General features: G+C 43.2%; 1 protein-coding gene across 1 annotated transcript in view; it reads right to left on the bottom strand.

The window, feature by feature from the left end:
• The window catches only part of LOC126473730 (protein Skeletor, isoforms B/C), a 676,647-nt gene that overhangs the window by 85,863 nt on the left and 570,905 nt on the right, over positions 1–19,879 (bottom strand). The window contains exon 7 of the mRNA XM_050100975.1: positions 16,573–16,757. Within this exon, the coding sequence (XP_049956932.1) occupies positions 16,573–16,757 (185 nt within the window). The remainder of the gene's footprint in view (positions 1–16,572; positions 16,758–19,879) is intronic.

Genomic DNA, 19,879 nt, shown 5'->3' with positions numbered 1-19,879 from the left:
AAAAAAAATGGTACGGGGGATATTTGAACTAACAAACAGATACCTACCTTTTTACCACACTTTATTAAGCAACCGACTATGCTACACATTCACTGTAGCTCAGCATATCAGCTGCTTTTTATACAGCACTGGGAAAACTTCAAAGCCGATTATCTCAGTAAATTTATAAAAAAAATTAAGAATAGCCTATTTCTCGGCCCTTTTTAATCGTGTTCCGCTCGCATGTTTCACTACGGAACAGAAAGCAGCCTCAGCCATTTTCATGCTGCGCATTAACAGCGCGACAATCAGAGCACAACGCTGCAGAGGCTGTGCCTGTACACGATTTTTGAAATAAAAACTACGTAGCTAAAGCGTGATTGAGAAATACGTTGATGGCTGTTAACACATTTGAATGTGTTAAAGTTCCATTTAACGTAACTTAATAATAAGATATCTAATACATAAGTAGGACCTACAACCAAGAGCGTAACGACACCAGTGCACTTCTGCTACGGGTTCTGGCCAATCATTGCGTTTGTGTTTGTTTACATCAGATTTATTATTAAGATAAACAGATTATAGTATAGCTCAACTGGTAGAGCACTTGCGTGTAACAGGCAAAGGTCCCGAGTTCGAGTTTCGGTCCGGCTCAAAGTTTGAATCTTCCAGGAAGTTTCAGTGTGTAATTTAATTTAGAAGTTTCATCATGTGAAAAATTTTGGTTGTATTTCTAGATATGAAAATAAAATAACGTTTTCTAGTACTTACATAAATATATTTATCCATTTAAGTTCTCAATTTATAAATTGCGCAGTAACATATTTCATCCATTTCAAGTTTTCAGCGATAGGTACACCCAGAAATGTGGAATGTTCTACCTTCTTAACTGATTCTTGTTCATGTACCACATCAATTCTTGGTATGACTCTGTTTGTTATAAAGAACTGAACACAACACGTTTTCTCAAAATTAATGAACAGTCAATTTTCAGAGAATCTCTTAACATTTCTTTAAAAAACACATTTAACAATTTTTTCTGTTGCTTTCTCTCTAACTCAAAGTAACAATTCTGCTTGATGAATGTTAAGTGGAAGGAACTCACCAATTCAAAATTTAAGGAATAGGAGTGGATCCAATGTTGTATCTCTTGAGACTCCCTTCGCGTTTTCTCCCCAGTCACTAAAATTTTCTCTCCTTTCAATATTGACTAAATTATTCAACACAACTTTTAGCATTTTATTTGTTAGGTAAACAGGGTATAGCACCTGCCGTACTTGATTTGGGCCCCAGTGGCTTGGGTTTTGTGACAGGAGAAAAAAATTTGGAAGGGCAAAAGGAAAGGGGAAGAACGAGTGAGAAGGTGAAGAAGAAAAAGAAGAATCGGAAGTTGAAGGGAAAGGATTTGGAAAGCATTAAAATGTGAAACGAGAGCAATTTTTATGAAAGGAATTCATGTGAGGAGATTCGGATTGGACTGGATTGAGCAATCGTTCCGCAACACGTACCTCTCTTCTGTACAGAGACGCGTATTTCTTTATTTTCGGCTACTAGGTGGAAACATTCTAGTTATGCCAGAAACGAAATGCAAGGGCAGTGTAAAGGGTACATTTTTTTTTACGTTCGTTGTACTGCTTGTTACGATCTTGCGTTGACTAGCAATGAAACAATAAAAATGTAATCATTTTCAATCGAATCACATAAGAAAGATTTATTAAAATGTCAACCTTTCATTCTATTGTGAAATCATCAATAAAAGAATGAGCAGTATGATCAGAGATGAGGATTAAATTTAAAAAAAAATCTATAGGGGGTGGAGGAGGGGTGCAATGTCGAAATTTGCCCTGGGTGCTAGTTACCCAAATAACTAATTTTTTCAATATGAATGTTCAGTCTGCATCAGTGTGTGCGCTGACTTGAAGCTTCCTTCCCAATTAAAAATGTATGCTGGACCTGCGACCTTTGCTTTTCGTGGGCAAGAGTTCTACTGAGAGAGGTATCCAAGCATGTCAGTGTAAAAAGTATATTTTTCAGTTTTAATCTTCCAGGGAGTTTCAGGTCACGGTATACTTTGCTGTAGAATGAAAACAGTCCCCTAGACTGTAGTTAAACCATTCTTTTAGTCCCGCACTGTTTACAGAACTTCTGTGAAGTTGGAAGGTAGGAAAAGCGGTACTGGTGGAAATAAAACTGTGACGCCCTGTCGTGTGTCACGTTTGGAGAACCAAGCCGGTAGAGCGGCTGTTGACGAAAGGCCAAGTTTTCAGGTTCGAGTGCGGTCCGGCACACACTTTTAATCATTAAATGTTTTATCCATCAAAGCCGTGGATTTGGGACGTTCGTGGGGTTCAACAAACAAACAAAAAATGTCTAAGGATGTAATGGAAGATAGATTTCGTAGTGAACTTCCCGACGTATCCTGGTCAGGCCGTAATTGTGTCCTCCCCGTTATAGCAACACATCTGCAGGACTGGAGATCGTACAGAATGGCCTTATTCGCACAATAAGCAACAGTTCACGCTACACTGCGGATATGTAACCTGCAACTTGTCACACATCTGTCTTGGCGGAATTCAAGATACTTGCATATCGCCTACACGGGAACGCTAGACATTCCCTGACCTCGCCTCTTATATTGATACAGGAGGAGAAGGGCGGGAGGGGATGGGGAGAGGAGCGGTGGAAGGGAGAGAGGGGAATCTGAGCTACTGCCCGCTGTATCTCGCTGCGGTGGCCGGCCCTTGGGCAACACACATTTCGAATGGGTGTCCGTGTTACGCTGATCTGATCAGCGGCAGCGATTTCAATGTCCGTCAAATATCATATCCTACACCCATCTCCTAGACATTTAAAATCCCATAACTACACTATTGCTTGCGAAACTTACACCACCAGTAAGAAGTCTGGTGATTGCAACGAAATTTATTCCGCAGCTTAGAGACATGAATATACGCAAATGGTTACAATTACAAAACTGTACAAATACATGCACTGTGACGACGAGCATTCGTTATGGTGTGAAACTGTCACGTGCTGCAGTCAGACGTCCCAGACGTGATCGATGGGCTCCATGTCTGGCGAATGTGCACCCGGCACAGGAATGATACCCATTGTTGTTTGAAGAAGGCTAGCAGATTCAATTTTATTATATCAATAAAAGTTGTGTTTGTGAAAAATTGCGAATTGTGAGTCACAACAACAATAAATACAATGTCATGAAGGTACACTAATTTTTTTAACAAATGTTCTATTTGTGCAGTTTAAGGGCGGTACACATCCAACTCTAAATCCTGTCCCTCCTACACTTTGTTGACAAGTCTGGAGTAACGGCAGCAAAAGCCTCTTTAGTTCTGTGTCTCAACTCTGGCAGATCATTAGGTAGTGGCTGGATCTAGATGTTTTTTTTTCCAAAGGAAAAAAAATCACAAGACGTAAGGTCGATGATACTGGAAACCAGTGGGAAAGAGTTGTGACGTATTGACCATTATGACCAATCCAAATGTCAGGGACTTTGACGTTCAACTACTCTCGTACAAAGAGACATCAATCGGGAAGGGCTCGATCCTGTTGCCAAATAAAGTTTTCAGATTCACCTTCTGTTTGGGAATGGAGCCATTCTTGCAATATAGCTAGACAAGCCACCCTGTCACGGCAGCTTCAACGAAAAAGTTGGTCCGTACACTTGACGTTGGAACAAAACGTTTAATTTTGGGGAATCTCTTTGATGTTGTACGGATTCATGGGGATGTTCTGACATCCAGGTACGAGCATTTCGGATATTTATCTTTCCAGATAGGTGAAAAGTTGCCTCAGCACTGAACACCACACAATCAAGAAAGTCATGTTCCCACTGCAACACTTCACTTGCAAAGTTATAACGTCTACCAAAGTCATCTGGCTTTAAAGCATGAACCAACTATAACCAGAATGGATGACATGTGTGAACGTTTTTTTAAAACCTTCTACACTGTCGTCTTTGGATACTGTAGTTCAAGACTTGCTTTCCGAACGACTTCTTATGACTATGAGGGTAAGATGCTCTGATACGGTCAACAACCTCTTCAGACATTTTTGTCGTCCGGTGCTTCCGATGCCGATGTCATCCTTCACCAGCATAACTGTGCATCTGTCTGGGCCAGAAACGTGATACAGTGGTTTGAGGAGCATAATACGGAACTCACGTAGATATCTCGGCGACCAAATTCGCCTGATGTACGAGGTGCATTCAAGTTCTAAGGCCTCCGATTTTTTTTTCTCTGGACTGGAAAGAGATAGAAACATGCACATTGTTTTAAAATGAGGCCGCGTTCATTGTCAATACGTACCAGAGATGGCAGCACCGTACGGCAGATGGAATTTTACCGCCAGCAGCGAGAATGAGAACTGTTTTAAATACTTAAAATGGCGACGGTAACCTTACTTGAACAGCGTGGTGTGGAACCAATTGAAATTCATCGACAGTTGAAGGAGACATATGGTGATGGAGTTATGGATGTGTCGAAAGTGCGTTCGTGGGTGCGACAGTTTAATGAAGGCAGAACATCGTGTGACAACAAACCGAAACAACCTCGGGCTCGCACAAGCCGGTCTGATGACATGATCGAGAAAGTGGAGAGAATTGTTTTGGTGGATCGCCAAATGACTGTTGAACAGATCGTCTTCAGAGTTGGCGTTTCTGTGGGTTTTGTGCACACAATCCTGCATGACGACCTGAAAATGCGAAAAGTGTCATCCAGGTGGGTGCCACAAATGCTGACGGACGACCACATGGCTGCCCGTGTGGCATGTTGCCAAGCAATGTTGACGCACAACGACAGCATGAATGGGACTTTCTTTTCGTCGGTTGTGACAATGGATGAGACGTGGATGCGATTTTGCAATCCAGAAACAAAGCGCCAGTCAGCTCAATGGAAGCACACAGATTCACCGCCACCAAAAAAATTTCGGGTAACCGCCAGTGCTGAAAAAATGATGGTGTCCATGTTCTGGGACAGCGAGGGCGTAATCCTTACCCATTGCGTTCCAAAGGGCACTACGGTAACAGGTGCATCCTACGAAAATGTTTTGAAGAACAAATTCCTTCCTGCACTGCAACAAAAACATCCGGGAAGGGCTGCGCGTGTGCTGTTTCACCAAGACAACGCACCCGCACATCGAGCTAACGTTACACAACAGTTTCTTCGTGATAACAACTTTGAAGTGATTCCTCATGCTCCCTACTCACCTGACCTGGCTCCTAGTGACTTTTGGCTTTTTCCAACAATGAAAGACACTCTCCGTGGCCGCACATTCACCAGAAGTGCTGCTATTGCCTCAGCGATTTTCCAGTGGTCAAAACATAATCCTAAAGAAGCCTTCGCCGCTGCCATGGAATCATGGCGTCAGCGTTGTGAAAAATGTGTACGTCTGCAGGGCGATTACGTCGAGAAGTAACGCCAGTTTCATAGATTTCGGGTGAGTAGTTAATTAGAAAAAAAAAATCGGCCTTAGAACTTGAATGCACCTCGTAAATGACATGGAACCCATCTGTGTCGCTACCGGGCGCCATCACCGCATACGCAAATCAGCGTCTCGTTATTAACGCGAATTACATGACCTGTGCGTAGACATCTAATGCCGGCCGAAGTGGCCGCGCGGTTCTGGGCGCTGCAGTTTGGACCCGCGAGACCGCTGCGGCCGCAGGTTCGAATCCTGCCTCGGGCATGGATGTGTGTGATGTCCTTAGGTTAGTTAGGTTTAAGTAGTTCTAAGTTCTAGGGGACTAATGACCTGAGAAGATGAGTCCCATTGTGCTCAGAGCCATTTAGACATCTAATGCCACATACCTCCACAAACCTACCTACAAACTATCGAACCCCCGATACGCAGAATCCGTGATGTATTTCGTTCCAAAGACTGACAAACTAGCTACTAAACAGGTGGTCATAATTTTTTGGCTCATCAGTGCATAACTTACATTACGCTGTAAAGAAGTAACGTCAAAGCATAAGAAAAAGTCACATGGATTTGAAAAAGTTATGTGTCCGATGATATCGAGAGAAAAAATGAGCTTGTTGTGCTTATAAAAACTGTAAAATTCGATTTTATAAAAACTGTACAATTCGATATATTAAAAGTGTTGGCACTCTTTAACTTTAAGAAGAGTTATATTCGCGTCTGTTCGAACTTTCAAATCGCGTGATTTACAAATAAAAGGCTAAAAGTAATTTTTAGGTTTAATAAAAGTGTAAAAACGTTGCACTAATCAGGGCGTCCAGGTCGAGTGTATACTTACGGCCTGTATCGCGCAAAGGTTAAAACGCAAGGAATTGTAGAGGCCGCTAGCATACCTTGGAGGCATCGTGGACTGCTTACAGAAGCATGTTCACAGACGTCTAGATACATCTACGAACTTTCGGAGAATTTTTAAGGGAAGCTGTAAGGTAAGATTAGACGCCTTACGCCGACAATGCAAATTTCTGCCAGCATTTAACCCATTATTTCTGAAACTACACTCCTGGAAATGGAAAAAAGAACACATTGACACCGGTGTGTCAGACCCACCATACTTGCTCCGGACACTGCGAGAGGGCTGTACAAGCAATGATCACACGCACGGCACAGCGGACACACCAGGAACCGCGGTGTTGGCCGTCGAATGGCGCTAGCTGCGCAGCATTTGTGCACCGCCGCCGTCAGTGTCAGCCAGTTTGCCGTGGCATACGGAGCTCCATCGCAGTCTTTAACACTGGTAGCATGCCGCGACAGCGTGGACGTGAACCGTATGTGCAGTTGACGGACTTTGAGCGAGGGCGTATAGTGGGCATGCGGGAGGCCGGGTGGACGTACCGCCGAATTGCTCAACACGTGGGGCGTGAGGTCTCCACAGTACATCGATGTTGTCGCCAGTGGTCGGCGGAAGGTGCACGTGCCCGTCGACCTGGGACCGGACCGCAGCGACGCACGGATGCACGCCAAGACCGTAGGATCCTACGCAGTGCCGTAGGGGACCGCACCGCCACTTCCCAGCAAATTAGGGACACTGTTGCTCCTGGGGTATCGGCGAGGACCATTCGCAACCGTCTCCATGAAGCTGGGCTACGGTCCCGCACACCGTTAGGCCGTCTTCCGCTCACGCCCCAACATCGTGCAGCCCGCCTCCAGTGGTGTCGCGACAGGCGTGAATGGAGGGACGAATGGAGACGTGTCGTCTTCAGCGATGAGAGTCGCTTCTGCCTTGGTGCCAATGATGGTCGTATGCGTGTTTGGCGCCGTGCAGGTGAGCGCTACAATCAGGACTGCATACGACCGAGGCACACAGGGCCAACACCCGGCATCATGGTGTGGGGAGCGATCTCCTACACTGGCCGTACACCACTGGTGATCGTCGAGGGGACACTGAATAGTGCACGGTACATCCAAACCGTCATCGAACCCATCGTTCTACCATTCCTAGACCGGCAAGGGAACTTGCTGTTCCAACAAGACAATGCACGTCCGCATGTATCCCGTGCCACCCAACGTGCTCTAGAAGGTGTAAGTCAACTACCCTGGCCAGCAAGATCTCCGTATCTGTCCCCCATTGAGCATGTTTGGGACTGGATGAAGCGTCGTCTCACGCGGTCTGCACGTCCAGCACGAACGCTGGTCCAACTGAGGCGCCAGGTGGAAATGGCATGGCAAGCCGTTCCACAGGACTACATCCAGCATCTCTACGATCGTCTCCATGGGAGAATAGCAGCCTGCATTGCTGCGAAAGGTGGATATACACTGTACTAGTGCCGACATTGTGCATGCTCTGTTGCCTGTGTCTATGTGCCTGTGGTTCTGTCAGTGTGATCATGTGATGTATCTGACCCCAGGAATGTGTCAATAAAGTTTCCCCTTCCTGGGACAATGAATTCACGGTGTTCTTATTTCAATTTCCAGGAGTGTATTAAACAAATCATTACCAAAATTTTAACAACTAAACATATGCATTAAATATATGTCTGTTTTTTCGGAAAAATAATTGGCTTTATACAACATGCCATAAATTATACCATCAATTATAGACAGGTGTGAAAATTACCGAACCATTAGTTTAGTAAGTTACGGCTGAAAAATACTAACACGAATTCTTTATAGAAGAATGGAAAAACTGGTAGAAGCCGACCTCGGGGAAGATCAGTTTCGTTTCCGGAGAAACGTAGGGACACGCGAGGCAAAATTGACATTACGACTTCTCTTAGAAGATACGTTAAGGAAAACAAGCCTACGTTTATACCATTTGTAGACATAGATATAGCGTTGGCAATGTTGTCTGGAATACCCTCTTTGAAATTCTGACGGCAGCAGGGATAAAATATAGGGAACGGAAGGCTATTTACAACTTGTTTAGAAACTAGGTGGCAGTAAAATCCGAGGGGCGCCAAAGGAAAGCAGTGGTTGAGAAGGGAGTGAGAAAGGTTCTTGCCTATCCCCGAAGTTATTCAATCTCTACACTGAACAAGCAGTAAAGGAAACCAAACAAAACTTTGCAGTAGGAATTAAAGTTCAGCGAAAAGAAATAAAACCTTTGAGGTTTACCGATGATATTGTAATTCTGTCAGAGACAGCAAAGGACTTGGAAAAGCAGTTAAACGGAATTTGCACTGTCTTGAAACGAGGATGCAAGATGAACATCAACAGAAACAAAACAAGGTTAATAGATACTTTTCTTTCTTCTCTTCTTTCATGTCTCCTTGGACATTTGCTGAGCAGAAATTTCAGCCTTTCGGACTCTTAATCGGTTCGTGGCTACCAATGTTCTTGCCGCATTCTGCGCTATATTTATTCTCGTCTGTTCCAAGACTTTTATTCTTACTGAATCCCCATCATTGAAGGAGATAATTGCATCACACACGCCCAATCTTAAAGTTTTTATGCCTACAAAGACTTTCTTTTTAAAAAACCCGTGTCCATACAATTGCAGTAAACGCCTCGTTAACATTTGTGTCTTACAATAAAGGCTTTTTTTTTAGCAAGTCAGGATTTGCTAAGTCCCTGAATATAGGCTTAATGGCCTCCACAACTGCTTCAGGTACCGAGTGCTTATGTTTGAATTCATCTAGTTTGCTTGCTGCCTCTGCTTTTCGGTACTTGCACCATGTATCCGGTGCAGGTGGGCACAAATTATGTGCAGGGTTAGTATCTGTGGACAGCCTGTGAAAGTCTGTTGTTCACACTGCTCTTTTCTTGCATATGTGTTTTTGCTAATGACTTTGACATAGTATTCCTGAAATTCTTCAATAACTTTGCCAATAAGCCTTCCAGCATATTTTATCCTTTTTCCATCTGATAACTTGGTGTCTCCAAATTTCTTTTTCAGCTGACGAAGGCGGGCCCCCATCCTTTTCTTTATATGGCCCACACATTCAAGCTTTGTAATAGGTTCATCATAGGGTTTGCTTTTTGAAACAGTGTTGAAGAATTTACAGTCTCCATCTTCCAGATATTTCATATATCGAACTCCTCGCTCTGATTGTCAGCAGTGAAAAATAGCAATAGCTACCGCTTCCTCCATACTACCACTGGACCCTTAGTAGTTCTTTGTACATGAGGGCCTATGGGCACTCTTTTTCTCTTCATTATCACCTACTATGGTGCACCTTGGCAGTACATAGTGAGAACATCGAAGTCCAACACCTTATCAGTACCAAGAGTTGCTGCAGTACCAAATTTATTTTTGATAGTATGTACGACCTATTTTTTGTCATGACCAATTAAATGCTACACTAATATCTATTACACCACCATTCTCACTGACTGCTTTTGCAGCTGCAGTTTTCGTGTATTCTGTTGCAACAGAGTTTATGCATTTTCCAGTAATTTCAGTATACTTCTCATGTTGTATAGATGGGCTTGGTAGATTCAGGAGAGCACAACGTAGTCTACCATCACTACTGCCTCTTCCAATACACGTCAGTCCATAAAATAACCTCACATTGGCTTCACATAATTCGTTATTTGAGAATGATCTATCAACACCACAATTTGTGCATATAATTTTTAGTTTACAGACTAATCCAATACTGTCCAATCACATCTTACGAAAGCAGTATATCTCCACGTCACAATTTACATGCTACAGTCTCTTCGAACACAGGTGTTAAAATATTCAAATCTATAATTACATTTACACCGCCGTCTTCATGGGGAGGTAACGGTCTTCTCCACAATGTGCTTGCAGTTTTTTTCCGATGCACTGGTAGGAGTGTCAACAGATTTCTCGCGGCTACAACTATTATTTTGCACTATTTAACTAATGTCCAAAACTGGTGTAGTTCTATAGTACCCATTTCCCTTCTTCTGGCGTCTCTTGATGATACCTTTTGGTTAATTCATTTTAAATGAGAGCAACAACACTCAGCAGTTTCACTATAAACATAGAAATCTACCAAACATGGAAATATTTGTTTTGTTTTCAAAGATTTATGAGCATATGAACAAAGAATATTTAATAATCAGTGCAGCCAATCTATGGTAAACAAATCCAAAGGGTATACAAAAAAGCCATAGCCTTCTAGACCACGTAGTCTCTGAGATATGTATACAATTCTGAAAGGACGTCGAGATCAATGCTAACGTCATGATGGGTCAAGTGTAAGTTAAAAAATGTTAAAATAGATTTACATGGATTTTATTTACAAAACTTATGCTCCAGTGTGTTCAGGAAAGTCCAAATATATATCTAGCACAAAAAATTCTATTTTTAGGGTAGTCTGGGATCTGATCTCCCCCCGTCTAGGTATATCTACAAACTGCCGGAGAATTCTTGAAGGAAGTTGTAAGTAACAGGGGGGGGAAGATTTCCAAGAAATTGATGTTTGTTAGTGTGTATTGCTCGTTGAGCGTCTTTTCTTTGGATTTTTTTCAGGTGAGCGTAGATTTCTCTCTCGTAAAATATTCCTCTAAGTATCCCTTCTTCATTCTATAAAGGATTATGATGATGTTTTCGACACTGTGCTCCGTGTGACTATTTACTTCCTATGTTTTTTCGTTTCTGTGCGTTCCTTACGTCGAATTTAGAAATTCGTTTCCCTTTTTCCGCTGTAGGTATCCCTACAATCAGAGAATTAAACTTTGTATATTTCACCGTTTTGGTATGTCTTGTGCTGTGTTAATGTCGTGTACTAAGAGACATAACAGTGAACGCTGAGATTTATATGCGGTGTGTATATTAAAAAGGTTGCTGTGTTTCTATGAGACTTGGCAGAAATGAAACGATACACGTTGTTTTTAGGTACTACATCTTTACATGCCAAATGGTTACTTTTAGGCTACGTGAAATTACCATTTTGATGAAAATGCTGTGATAGCCGTTATTCCGGGCTGTATTTCGCAACGAGGTAAATTTCTTTTCTACTTCATTAGCATGCAGTGGATTTAAGAAGTCTATTTATTGCAGAACGAAAGCAGACCCTTTTACATTTTAACGTATAGAACTGCACAGTTTTTACAATAATGACGAGCCCATTATCTCACGATGTAATTGGGCATGTAACTTTTTAAATCCACATGACTTTTACTTTTCTCTTTTAACATCAACTATGGTGCTCTGCAGCAATGTATAAGCTGCATACGTTTTCTGTACATATACTGTACACGTCTATGTTTTGTTTTTCACCTCCTATGATGTGAAACATTTATATATCCGTTTTATTATATATGAAGATGCCAGATTCAGATCAGCTGAAAATGACATGAAGTCGTCTACTTAATAAAGGTCTTATTGACAACTGGAGCGGCTTTCATTAACTACACATATACAGGGTGTTTCAAAAAGGACTTAACAACTTTAAAAATGCACATAAATTTATTGAAAGAAGATGTAGAGCTGGTGTATTGTTATTTTCTAGGGAAACATCAAGTTTTTTTTTACCTTGAACTAAAGATGTTGTACGTGGCCTATCCTGTACACATCCCATCAGAAGTCAGTTTGTTCCCAAACTCGCTGTAGCACTGCAGATATAAATTTCTCACTGGCGGTGTAAATTATTGCTCTAAATTCAGGCAGAGAAGCTGGCATAGGAAGTACAAACACGATATCGTTGATGAATCCCCATAACAAAAAATGGAGTGGTATCAGGTCTGGGGAACGGGGTGCCACGCAATTGGCGCATCACGGCCGGTCCATTGACTTGGAAAGAGGTGACTGAGAAAATCCCGGACATCAGCCGGGTAATGGGGTGGCGTACCATCTTGTATGAAGTAAACATTTTCTTCCTGGTCATCCTCATCGATCTATGGTATCAAAATTTGTTGTAATATATCCAGGAACACTATCTCATTGATGGTTCTCTCACGGTAAAAAGGGGTCGTAACTTTGCTCTTGCTCGTTGCATAAAAACGTTCAATTTAGGGCTATGACGAACATGTTGCAATGTTTGATGTGGATTTCCACTGTCCCATATCCTACGGTTATGTGTGTTAGCCTTGCCGCTTAAGTGAAAAGTTGATTCGTCAGAAAAGACGATTTTGTCCAAGAAATGTTCATTCACATGTAATCGGTTTAACATATCCGCACAGAAGTTCTTGCGAGCAATTTTATCAGTGTGTTTTATTGCTTGAATGATGGTCAATATGCGCAAATGGTTTCCCAACACATGCCAAACAGTCGTATGTGGGATTTGCACGAGGTGGACGTCGGGTCGATTTCATAGGGCCGTTGACAGAACATTATCTCACTCGCTCAACGACGTCGTCAGACTTGATTGGACGACCTGATGATTTCCGTCTTACCGAGCACCCTGTTTCTACGAGACATATATGCCACTCATAAATTGTAGGCCTACTAGGAGGATCTTTAGCGTACTTGGTACGTAATCCATACAGCTAGCACGCTTGGGTTCAGTGACGGCAGCCATCTTTAACGCAACTGCCGCTAGCGCTCCTTACGGTGCGATTCGGCACTAGCGAACTACGCGAGACAAAACTTGATGTATTTCCCTCCAAATTGACACTACAATCACCTCTGTGGGTGCTATGAATTAATTTATATGAATTTTCAAAGCTGTAAAGTCCTTTTTGAAACACCCTGTAGTTAAGAAATCGTCGCCCTTGTCATGTACGGCTTAGCAAGCTATCAGGCATCATCCAACTGGGAAGTAATTACATGTGGGGTCCCACAAGGCTCCATTTTAGGGCCCTTACTTTTTCTTGTGTATATCAATGACCGTTCATCAGTAATATTACCAGATGCCAAGTTCGTTTTGTTTGCCAATGATACAAAGATTGCAATAAATAGCAAATCAAGTGTAGTCTTAGAAAGATCAGCTAATAAAATATTTTTGGATGTTAATCACTGGTTGCTAGCCAATTCTTTGTCACTAAACTTTGAAAATACACACTACATGCAGTTCAGAACTTGTAAGGGGTGTCCCACGAGTATATGCCTGACATACGATGACAAGCAGATAGAAGAAGTGGACAGTGTTAAATTCTTGGGATTACAGCTTTATAATAAATTCAACTGGGAGGAGCACACCACAGAACTGCTGAAGCGTCTTAACAAATCTCTGTTTGCAATGCGAATTGTGTCAGACAGGGGATATAAAAATGAAAAAGCTGGCATACTAGGCTTACTTTCATTTCACAATGTCATATGGGATTATTTTTTGGGGTAATTCATCAAGCCAAGCTAAAGTTTTCCAGGCACAAAAACGTGCAGTAAGAGTTATATGTGGTGTGAACTCAAGAATACCCTGCAGAAGCCTGGTTAGGGATCTAGGGATACTAACTACTGCTTTCCAATATATTTATTCCTTAATGAAATTTGTCATTAAAAATATATCACTTTTTCAAACCAACAGCTCAATTCATAGGATCAATACTAGAGATAAGAATAATCTTCACAAGGATTTAAAGTCACTCTTGTACAAAAAGGTGTGCATTATTCAGCAACATACATTTTCAATAACTTGCCAGCAGCCACAAAAAGCTTAACAACCAATGAAATTCAGTTTAAGAGAAGCCTAAAGGATTTATTGGTGGCCAACTCCTTCTACTCCATTGATGAATTTCTCAGTAATACCAACTGATTTGTATATATGTGTGCATGTGTGTATAAGTGCAATATAACTCCTGCACAATTTCGGTGCAGTAATGTGTTCATTGTAAATATGTGTGTGTGTGTAAGTACAATCTAATTTTGGCACCATTTCAGTGCAGTAATGTGTTCATTGTAAATAAGTGTTATAGTATATATATACTAAGATGGTATCTGTTCTTTTGGACATGTCCGAAAGAACAGATACCATCGGTGACGATGCAGATCGTTAGTATGAAATTACAATGAAATGAACAGCCTTAGCTGCTTAGAGACGTCGACATACGTCAACGGGGACCGATGAAAATGTGTGCCCCGACCGGGATTGGAATCCGGGATCTCCTGCTTACATGGCAGACGCTCTATCCATCTGAGCCACCCAGGGCACAGAGGATAGCGCGACTGCAGGGATTTATCTCTGGCACGCCTCCCACGAAACCGACAATCTCAACGTATTGTTGACATGTTCGAAAGAACGTATACCATCTTAGTATATATATAGTTACGGCTCACCGGCCACTTGACCATCTTCTTCTTCTGTGCGAATGCACAAACAGTGCTCGAACTCTTACGGGAATCGGCAACGCGTCGCGAGTAATGAGTATAATGGGCGGGGGCACTACGAATGAAGTGCGGGACAATACGTTGAGAATGTGGGTTTTGCGGGAGGCGTGCCAGAGATAAATGCCTGCAGTCGCGGTATTCTCTGTGTCCTCGGTGGCTAAGATGGATAGAGCGTCTGCCATGTAAGCAGGAGATCCCGGATTCCAGTCCCGGTCGGGGCACACATTTTCATCGGTCCCCGTTGACGTATGTCAACGCCTGTGAGTAGCTAAGGGCGTTCGTTTCATTGTAAGTACAAGGCTATTACAAATGATTGAAGCGATTTCATAAATTCACTGTAGCTCCATTCATTGACATATGGTCACGACACACTACAGATACGTAGAAAAACTCATAAAGTTTTGTTCGGCTGAAGCCGCACTTCAGGTTTCTGCCGCCAGAGCGCTCGAGAGCGCAGTGAGACAAAATGGCGACAGGAGCCGAGAAAGCGTATGTCGTGCTTGAAATGCACTCACGTCAGTCAGTCATAACAGTGCAGCGACACTTCAGGACGAAGTTCAACAAAGATCCACCAACTGCTAGCTCCATTCGGCAATGGTATGCGCAGTTTAAAGCTTCTGGATGCCTCTGTAAGGGTAAGTGAACGGGTCGGCCTGCAGTGGGGGAAGAAATGAATGCGTGCGGGCAAGTTTCACGCGTAGCCCGCGGAAGTCGACGAATAAAGCAAGCAGGGAGCTAAACGTACCACAGCCGACGGTTTGGAAAATCTTACGGAAAAGGCTAAAGCAGAAGCCTTACCGTTTACAATTGCTACAAGCCCTGACACCCAATGACAAAGTCAAACGCTTTGAATTTTCGGCGCGGTTGCAACAGCTCATGGAAGAGGATGCATTCAGTGCGAAACTTGTTTTCAGTGATGAAGCAACATTTTTTCTTAATGGTGAAGTAAACAGACACAATGTGCGAATCTGGGTGGTAGAGAATCCTCACGCATTCGTGCAGCAAATTCGCAATTCACCAAAAGTTAACGTGTTTTGTGCAATCTCACGGTTTAAAGTTTACGGCTCCTTTTTCTTCTGCAAAAAAAACGTTACAGGACACGTGTATCTGGACATGCTGGAAAATTGGAATCATGCCACAACTGGAGACCGACAGCGCCGACTTCATCTTTCAACAGGATGGTGCTCCACCGCACTTCCATCATGATGTTCGGTATTTCTTAAGCAGGAGATTGGAAAACCGATGGATCGGTCGTGGTGGAGATCATGATCAGCAATTCATGTCATGGCCTCCACGCTCTCCCGACTTAACCCCATGCAATTTCTTTCTGTGGGGTTATGTGAAAGATTCAGTGTTTAAACCTCCTCTACCAAGAAACGTGCCAGAACTGCGAGCTCGCATCAACGATGCTTTCGAACTCATTGATGGGACATGCTGCGCCGAGTGTGGGAGGAACTTGATTATCGACTTGATGTCTGCCGAATCACTGAAGGGGCACATATCGAACATTTGTGAATTCCTAAAAAAACTTTTTGAGTTTTTGTATGTGTGTGCAAAGCATTGTGAAAATATCTCAAATAATAAAGTTATTGTAGATCTGTGAAATCGCTTCAATCATTTGTAGTAACCCTGTATTATAGTAGCTGTATTACACGTTTATTACCTTATAAATAAATAAAAAACTTTTTTATTTTAAATTCAGTGCATTAGTATTTGTAAAATGACTCTTTCATATAGCGTTCATTAAAAAATGACGATCACTCCACTTGGGCCCTGTGGAATGGTACATTAGCTATTTTTTGAGCTGTAAATATTTGTCATGAGTTGTTGTTTTTCTGACATGTTCTACATCCTGGAAACCTCCTCAGTACGGATCAATTGGAATGAAAGTAAATCTAATCTAATCTAATCTTAGCAGAGAAGGCGACGCGACTCCGCGGCGCGACTGCAGCGCCAGCAGGTCGCGGCGGCGAGCCACTGACCTGCCCTGCTCGCCGCTGAGCCCGAAGGCGACGTACTGGTCCTCGCGGATGCGCGCGTCCAGCTGCACCTGCACGCCGTCGGCCATCATCTGCCAGCGCACCTGCAGGCGGTCGCCCAGCAGCTGCCGGCAGTTGCCCGAGCCCACCTCCTCCACGTCGCCGGGCGCTGGCGCCGTGCTGCTCGTCTGCGGAAACGCGGCACTCTTCTCACTAGCTGCGTGGGACGCTTTTGACGTAATTGTTCAAATGTGTATGAAATCTTATGGGACTTCACTGCTTAGGTCATCAGTCCCTAAGCTTACACACTACTTAACCTAAATTATCCTAACACACACACCCATGCCCGAGGGAGGACTCGAACCTCCGCCGGGAGCAGCCGCACAGTCCATGACTGCAGCGCCGTAGACCGCTAGGCTAATACCACACGGCCGACGTAATTATTATCTACAAAAAATGATGCTGGGTTGTGTTTAAGATCAAGACACAAAATATTAGTATTTTTGTATGTCCATCCTTGTGATTGGAGGTCTGACGAACTTCAGCCGTTCACTTATATAATAAAACGGAACACCTACAGCTGTCCTTATGATGTCATTTATTTTATGGCTACCAGTTTTTGTGTTTCAGTGCACCATCTTCAGGACTGTATACATAAACAGTAAAGACAGCATCATCAGTTTACCAGCCATGCAGCACAAAGACAGATTAAAAACAGAATAAAAAATCAAGGACAAGAAACTACAATTGAATTTACAGTAATCATTCGATAAAAGCAACAGATACATCCATTATTGACTGGAGACTCCATGGAGTGCTGTCTGCACAACGACCATATACGTTAAATTAAGAGGAAGGTCAGCGTTGGCCGTAATATTGATGTTTTATTGATAGCAGAATCGATTTTAGATCACATAGTGATGATCTTCAGTGCTGTACAAATTAAACTCAGACACTGGTATCAAGTTATGAATAACCAAAACTGAGAAGCGATCACAATAACAGTTTAAGATACATCCATTGTCACATAGTTAAAAAATACCATTACGAATTTCCACTGTATGATCATTGTCTTGGGACTTTGTCCCACTGCAATGTGGGGTCGAGCCTGCTACTATGGATTTGGCAACGTTCGTGTCAGAGGGCGGCCAGATGCCCCTCCTACTGCCACCCCGTATCCGCCCGGGACGTAAGTAGTGTACCCCAGCTGTCTGCGTCTAGTGTAAGCCATGAAATAGTGAGAACGTTTTCAGATGTCTCCGAGTCGTGTAACTGAGGCGGGACATGGGGACCAGCCCGGTATTCACCTTGTGAGATGTGGAAAACGGCCTAAAAACGACATCCGCTGGGCGGATTCGTTCTGGGCCTGGCACTCCTACCCGAGGCCAGGAAGCAGTGCATTAGCAGTCTCGGCTAACCCCAGCACGTCACGAATTTCCACTGTATATATTGTACAAATATACTATTTATTAATAACTTCATTAATTAAAAATTCCATGATTTATTATTATTATTATTAGTATTACTATTAATGAAGTTAGTAATAAATAGGATATTTGTACAACGTGTGGAGTGGAAATTCGTTATGATATACTTTAGCTACGTGACAATGGATATATTTGTTGCTTTTATCAAATGATTACTGTAAATTCACTTGTAGAGTCTTGTCCTTGATTCTTATTTGTTTTTAATCTGTCTCTGTATGGCGTGGTTGGTAAACTGATGATGCTATCATTATTCTGTATGCATACAGCCCTTAAGTCAGTGCACTGAAGCACAGGAACTGGTAGCCATAAAAGGATGGCTGCGGGTGTTCCATTTTATTACAAAATATTAATCATCCTCCTGAATTCAACAATGTGGTCGCTATGTGTAAATATAAAGCTCTAGGGAGCCTATGCCGATATTTTATCTTTTTTTTATTCACATATTTAGTAATAAATGTCAATAAATTCAAATATAACAAATACACATCTATGTGGACATATATGTTTCAATGTACACTGTCAGGAATATATATCAAAAGAACTTTTGCATCACCCCAGTTTCCGGAACTCCTGAAGATAGACGTTGATTGTGGATACTGTATCACAGACACGGTCACTTTGACTCTTCAGAGATGTCACTAATCTCACCCAAAGATGCAAACAACCATGCAGGAGCAGAGCCTATTAGACCGAGGGGATCTAACAGCCAATCAGTTCCAGGCATTCCACCAGGAAGGAGATAGAAGGCTCGTGTTGCCTGTAATTCAACCATGCCTAGGCAGTCAATACTGCCGTTCGATCGCGTCCGCATTGATGCTTTGTGCCAGGAAGGGTTCTCAGCATGGGAAGTGTCCAGGCATCTCGGAGTGAACCAAAGCGATGTTGTTAGGACATGGAGGAGATACAGAGAGACAGGAACTGTCGATGACATGCCTCGCCCACGCCGCCCAAGGCTACTTCTGCAGTGCGTGGCCGCTACCTACGGATTATGGCTCGGAAGAATCATGACAGCAACGCCACCGTGTTGAATAGTGCTTTTCGTGCAGCCACAGGACGTAGTGTTACGACTCAATCTGTGCACAACAGGGTGCTTGATGCGTAACTTCACTCCCGACGTCCATGGTGAGGTCCATCTTTGCAACCACGACAGCATGCAGCGCGGTACAGATGGGCCCAACAACATGTCGAATGGACCGCTCAGGATTGGCATCACGTTCTCTTCACCGATGAGTGTTGCATATGCCTTCAACCAGACAATCGTCGGAGGCGTGTTTGGAGGCACCCCAGTCACGTTGAACGCCTTAGACACACTGCCCAGCTAGTGCAGCAAGGTGGAGGTTCCCTGCTGCTTTGGGGTGGTGTTATGTGGGGCCGACGTATGCCACTGGTGGTCATGGAAGGCGCTGTAACGGCTGTACTATACGTGGATGCCATCCTCCGACCGATAGCGCAACCATATCGGCTGCATATTGGCGAGGCATTCGTCTTCATGGACGACAATTCGCGCCCCCACCGTGCACGTCTTGTGAATGACTTCCTTCAGGATAACGACATCGCTCGATTAGAGTGGTCAGCATGTTCTCCAGACATGAACCCTATCGAACATCCTGGGATATACTGAAAAGGGCTGTTTTTGTACGACGTGACCCAGCAACCACTTTGAGAGATCTACGCCGAATCGCCGTTGAGGAGTGGGACAATCTGGACCAACAGTGCCTTGATGAACTTGTGGATAGTATGCCACGACGAATACAGGCACGCGTCAATACAAGATGACCTGCTACTGGGTATTAGAGGTACCGGCGTGTACAGCAATCTGGATC

This window comes from Schistocerca serialis, chromosome 4 (genome assembly GCF_023864345.2).
Source record: "Schistocerca serialis cubense isolate TAMUIC-IGC-003099 chromosome 4, iqSchSeri2.2, whole genome shotgun sequence".
NCBI lineage: Eukaryota > Metazoa > Arthropoda > Insecta > Orthoptera > Acrididae > Schistocerca > Schistocerca serialis.
The sequence above is the reverse complement of the archived record's forward strand: the minus strand, read 5'-3'. Positions and strand labels throughout refer to the sequence as shown.